This window comes from Zingiber officinale, chromosome 7A, assembly GCF_018446385.1.
Source record: "Zingiber officinale cultivar Zhangliang chromosome 7A, Zo_v1.1, whole genome shotgun sequence".
Taxonomy (NCBI): domain Eukaryota; kingdom Viridiplantae; phylum Streptophyta; class Magnoliopsida; order Zingiberales; family Zingiberaceae; genus Zingiber; species Zingiber officinale.
The window spans coordinates 602,296-608,241 of NC_055998.1; the positions used below are offsets into that span (position 1 = coordinate 602,296).

The 5,946-nt window shown below is 36.8% G+C and overlaps 1 protein-coding gene across 1 annotated transcript; it reads right to left on the reverse strand.

The window, feature by feature from the left end:
- Window positions 1-3,451: 3,451 nt before the first annotated feature.
- On the reverse strand, window positions 3,452-4,828 carry LOC121999823 (NAC domain-containing protein 22-like). Its single transcript, XM_042554456.1, has 3 exons — window positions 4,667-4,828; window positions 4,069-4,331; window positions 3,452-3,996 (listed from the first exon to the last, which is right to left on the reverse strand). The coding sequence occupies exons 1-3, from the start codon at window positions 4,809-4,811 to the stop codon at window positions 3,697-3,699; spliced, it is 708 nt and encodes a 235-aa protein (XP_042410390.1). The 5' UTR covers window positions 4,812-4,828; the 3' UTR covers window positions 3,452-3,696.
- Between the last annotated feature and the right edge of the window lie 1,118 nt (window positions 4,829-5,946).

The window sequence follows — 5,946 nt, forward strand, 5'->3', positions numbered from 1 at the left end:
AAACTTAATGATGTGTTACACCATTATTGGCCACTTTATGTCAACTCACAATTGAGGTGGCATATAGTCAAGTCAAACTTGACTTTTCCTCTTCCTCTCAAGTCAAGTCAAACTTGACATTATAACTCCCATGGTTGATCAAATCCAACCATTTGATTCAGGCCAATTTAATATAATGGATCTAATTCATTTAATTAAATTGATTCAATGAGTCATAATCTAAATTAGACTCATTGAACACATGAATCAAATTGAGTCTAACTCAATTAGTTCAATTAGGATTACTCTTAATCCAATTTGATTCATCACATGAATCTAATCCTCTTGGTTCATCATATGAACCTAATCTCCATCTAATTGTCCTTTGTGTGTGGCCCTATAGGTTCTTGTAACGTTGGCAATGCTTCTAAACCCATTTAGAAGCATAAGTAATGAGCGGTATCTAGCAACACATCATTACTACCCAAGTTACAAGAATGTTAAGATCCAACATCACTTTGTGACTACTAATTGTGACTCCTCACAAAATATGACAAGTGCCCTTCTATTCTTGACATCTAGATTGATCAATGTGTGGCATAGACTGTGTCATCCTCTAATCAATCTAAATCTTGAACTCCAAGTAGACTCACTCAATCAAATGAGCTCAACATCTCATATTGACTCATTTGGACATGGTCATGCACTTAGTGGTCTCACTCTATCAAGAATCTCGATGTTACTCCCGTCATATAGGAGGGATAGATCCCATCTACATCACTCACATCCCTCCGCATAATTTGTTACATACCCAGTAATCGCCTTTATAGTCCACCCAGTTACGGGTGACGTTTGACGAAATTAAAGTACATAACTCCTTATGTAGGGAACCATGGTGACTTCAGGTCCAAGGACTAGTTGTCATACTAATAGCCACATGAGAAAGTATATGACACTCATATAACGATTCATGATACTTTCTCATGGCGGGTTATTCAGTATACATTCTCTAATGCATACACATGTGTCAACTTGATATCTCCATATCCATGACTTGTGAGATCAAGTCATCGAGTTGACATACATGCTAGTCTCGTCGCATTAACATTGTCCCTGAATGTTAATACTCGACTAGGAATGATTAAGAGTAGTGTTCCCTATATCATCTCACTATCGATTCAACCAATCGATTGATATAGGTAAGAACCTTCTACTCAAGGACGCTATTATACTTAGTTTATTTGGCACCAATACAAGTAAGCATAATAACCAAAAAACCAAATGTCTTTATATATAAGAATATGATACAATGAGTCCATACAACAATCATCAAATGATTGGCTATAGGGCTCTAACTAACAATCTCCCACTAGCACTAGTGCCAATCAGTGTGGGCTCTAAGCCCAATGACCTAGTGTGACCATCATGCTTTCTCTGTGCCAAAGTCTTGGTCAAGGGATCTGCGATGTTAGCCTCTGTGGGTACTCTGCAAATCTTCACATCTCCTCTCTCGATAATCTCTCAAATGAGATGGTAGCGCCGTAGTATGTGTTTGGTCCGCTGGTATGAGCGAGGTTCATTCGCCTGTGCTATAGCTCAATTGTTGTCACAATAGAGCTCAATAGGGTCAGCAATGCTAGGAACCACCCCAAGTTTAGTGATGAACTTACAGATCCAAACTACCTCTTTTGTTACCTCTGATGCAGCGATATACTCGGCATCTATTGTAGAATTAGCGACTGTGTCCTACTTTGAAATACGAAATCAAAGTTATATCATCTAAAAATAAAATCAATAAAATAATAAAATATGATGGGTGGAGTAATTTTTTAAAAAAATATTGACTTTATTTTTAAGATGATGGGGTTTTAATTTTATATTCTTTTTTATTTTATTGTCCAGGTAGATTAAAACATTTATCACCTAGGTGATTTGTTCACTAAAAATAAAAATGCTCAAATTCAGTCGCTTTATAGATGGTCAATTCTAATTCAGGATAAAAAAATGATTGAAATTTAAAAATAATATAAGTTAATGTATTAGGAATGTAAATTTGTGGATAATTGAAAACAGTAAAATTTAAAAGACTAAAAATGGACTTTTCTCTACTTATATGTGTTATGTTATTTCTCCATGTGTTGTTGTGTCTTCTTCGTTGAGCTTAATTATGCTTGTTGGTTGTCTTTCTTACTTGTTGAATGCTGGTATTGGATTCGATCTTCCATGTTTAACTTATGCGTACATACTCCTTAAATATTTGATGAATGTCTTTTTCATTATAAGTAGGTTTTAATTTTATATTTTATTCGATTTAATATCTTACCATGCTTTTCTTGTTGAATTATAGATAATGATGTTTGTTCTTGTATTAATTTAGATGCAATTTAGTTGAATTAGATTAGTTTTCCTTGAATACTTGAAATTTAATTGTTTTACTTTTCATTCTTTTAATATTAGTTTAGGTTACATCATTAATTTAATTTAAAATCCAAACCCCTATTTACGTCAAAATCCTAAATAATAAGGTAATCATAAAAACTATCATAGTGTCATTAAAGATTTGACTCATTCTTTATACTATATTAGCATAGAAAGATTTGATAATTAATTTGTTTGATATCGTATCATAATAATATAGTTTTTCATCTACTCTATCAAATAATTTAAATATGTTAAATTAAGATTTTATGAACTCATTTTAAGATGAATTTAGATGGACCTATCAGCCTGAGTCCTGGACCGCATGGGTTGACCCGTGATGGATTGGGTTGGCTCGTGAGGCGTGGGAAAAACAATTTTACTAAAATTTAAAATTAAAAGAGAATATTTGGCTCGTGTATTTTACCCATCTAATCCCGAATCAAAAATTAAATATTTCAACAAACTATATGCATTTTTTTGTTTTTAATTTTTTAACAGAATCGAGAATTAGTCCGTCTAATTCGTATCGGACAGTGACGGCAACTGGAATCTAATGCCACTTTGGTTTTTTTTATGTTTTTTATTTTTTATTTTTAATGATGGCAACTGGATTTGTTGGTTAGGAGTAGGGTGGTAAATAAACTAAGTGAACTCATTAAAATTCGTAAATAATACTTATGATTAATATTTGTAAATAATATTTACGAATCATATTTATTAATAAATTTTTTAATAGGTTAAATAAATAATAAAATAAAATAAATAAATTTAAATTATCAAACTCAATAACCAATCAAATAATAAAAAATTTCAACAATCAAATAAGTTTAAATTGAGAGTTCGATAATATCTAAACAAACCAAGCTCAAACTAAGTTCAAGCTAAATTTAAATTGGGAGAGTTAAACTCAAGTCAAATTTTAAATAAGCTAAAGTTCGTAAAAAATAAATCAATCCAAACTTAAACAATTATTTTAAAAGCTTCATATATTTAAAACTCCACTCGGCTCAACTTAACTCAATTACTTTATTAAATAAATTTGAACACTTGAACGTCAGCTCGATTTAACTCAGTTTACAGCCCTATTCAGAGGAGGATAATAGCCTAGTGTGTGTAACATTATAAGAAATACGTAGAAAAACATAAAAAAAGTACCACAATTATGCATTAAATTCTAATATTTCTGGCAAAATTACCCAACCAACGGTAACCACCGCTCCAATTCCACAATTTGTCACCATATTTTATATATTTTTTCGCTTTAATTCCTCACGAACTGCTTCGTCGGTTGGGTTATCAACAGTTGAGTATACTCGCAATCGAAGGCGACCAAAAATCCATCAACCACGGGCTCCGCACCTGCGTCAGCAACGGCTCCTGCAGCCACTCCATCCCGCTCTGCTTCGGGACTTCCAGCTCCGGCAGGATCGCCGGCCGCCGAATCGAGGACGCCGGCATCGTCGGCGCCAAGTCGACCGCGACAGGATCAGTGAAAGTAGCGTCCCCAGAGGCCGCGGACTCCGCCTCCGCCGCCCGCTGCTCCAATTCCTTAACCGACGCGGACTTCCGGTGGATCTTGCACAGCACGATCTCCTCCTGCGTCGACGATTTAACTCGTAGTCAAGAAAATCGCGTCGAGATTTAACTTCGATTGCTCTTCGTACGTACCTTCGTTGCCGCGGCAACATGCTCTGGAAGACGATATTCCTTCATGACCCACTCGGTCTTGGCGCCCCTGGGCGCCCGACCTTCGTAGTAAACCAGCGTCTTCTTGAGTCCGATCAGCCGCCTCGGGTCGGCTGCGCTACGCACCGGCCTATCGCCTCCGGTGGCCTTCCAGAAGCCCCGCTCGGTCATCCGGCTCGGCCTGTTGCCGTTCCGGTCCCGCGGCACGTAGAAATACCACTCCGTCTCTCCTATCTTCGCCAGCCCTACAGATTCAGCTATAATTTACACTAAAAAATAATAATTAATAATGACTGATATTCCGTCAGTATTCAGTCGATATATAGTATTATCGACAGAATATCGACAGAATTTATGATATCGGGAGTTATTTGATTGATAATTTAATTTATTGATAGAAGTACAATTAAATTTTCGACGAAAACGCTTCAGTCTATAAAAAGATAAACAGCAGGTAACGAAAATTTACGACTGAATAAATTTTAATCGAAAATTTTCTGACGGAAACTTCATACCATCGGTAGATTCCTGACGGAATTAACGATTCCGTTGAAAATTACAGACGGATATTAATAATCACCTGGTAGCTGCCATGGATCATATCGATAAAGATTCACTGTGGTGATGATCTCGAGCTGCAGCTTCTTGCCCTCGACTCTGCTTCTCAGGTAGAAATCGAGAAGCTCTTCCTCTGTTGGATGGAACCTAAAGCCTGGAAGATCCATCGATCTCCAGTGATTCAGTGCTTTCAGTGCACTTTTGCAGATCTTTAATTTATATCGAACTCTTTCCAACAAATTAAATTAAATTAAATTAAATTCCGAAGCTTGGAGTTAACTGCTTTGGACCGTAGCTTTTGTCTCAATTAGCTGTGTGTATATTTGTTAACATCCAATTTAAATTCTGATCGAGGGCATTACTTTACGGAATTCTTTGTTTTGCTTGGTTTATTAGTTTTGGATATTTCTGATGTGATTCAAGATTCTCGCGCGGCTGCATTATTATAATTAAGTGGGGAACAGTTGAATGCTGAATATGGGGGAGACTGACGCAGAGCTTTGTTTGCATGCTTGTAAAGTAATGGTACGGTAGGTAAGGCCTGATCTGTGCCTTTCTTGACCTAGTTCCATGGATGCAGTTTGAAACGGTCAATGTGCTGCTGGGAAATAGATCGATAAGTTTCTCTGCATCAGTTTTGAATCATTATATTGCAGGGGAAATGATGTGAGTTCAATTGTGGGATAAAATCCATATAGCACCTTAAGAACTCGCTGTTGTTCTTCTTATTATAAAAATTGCTATTATAAGACATCATGAGGGCTCTAACATTGTGCCAGTGACAACGGAAAAACTAAGTCCCAGATTTTACATGGCTCTTGGACCAACACATCTGATTTAGTTGTCTGAAGCTTTCTTCTTCCTTCAAACTTGCTAATCTTGTGATTTCGTCTCGATATTCCTGGAAGCCGAAGTTAGATGACCTGAGCTTCCACTAGTCATGAATAAGAATAACAATGAAGTGTGCGTAAGCTGGTGATTTTTCCCATCCTCTTGTTGGTATAATTTGTTAACAATTTTTCATTTGTCGATTGATTTCCATAATTTTCTTGAATTCGTGGATAACATTAGATTAACTTCTACTGATTGCTTAGATTATATATGATCATGTTCGAGTGCTGAGTCGACGGACGTTGGAGACGTGACACGCTCCGCTGTCTCCGACTGGTGGTGTAGATCTCCGGCGAACCTGCAAAGAAGCCGAGCCGGGAGGGGTTTCCCGACGACGGCCCTCCGACGCTCAAGTCAGGCAAATGAGAGAGGCAGCGTAACTGTGGCTACAGTGTAGATTTACGCATACCT

Bases quoted from the DNA above. Each gene is read 5' to 3' on its own strand.
- LOC121999823 (XM_042554456.1), bottom strand. From the start codon at position 4,811: ATGGATCTTCCAGGCTTTAGGTTCCATCCAACAGAGGAAGAGCTTCTC. The intron at 4,332-4,666 runs GTGATTATTAAT...CTGAATCTGTAG, and splicing joins TGATCCATGGCAGCTACCAG to GGCTGGCGAAGATAGGAGAG. The intron at 3,997-4,068 runs GTACGTACGAAG...TCGTCGACGCAG, and splicing joins ATGTTGCCGCGGCAACGAAG to GAGGAGATCGTGCTGTGCAA.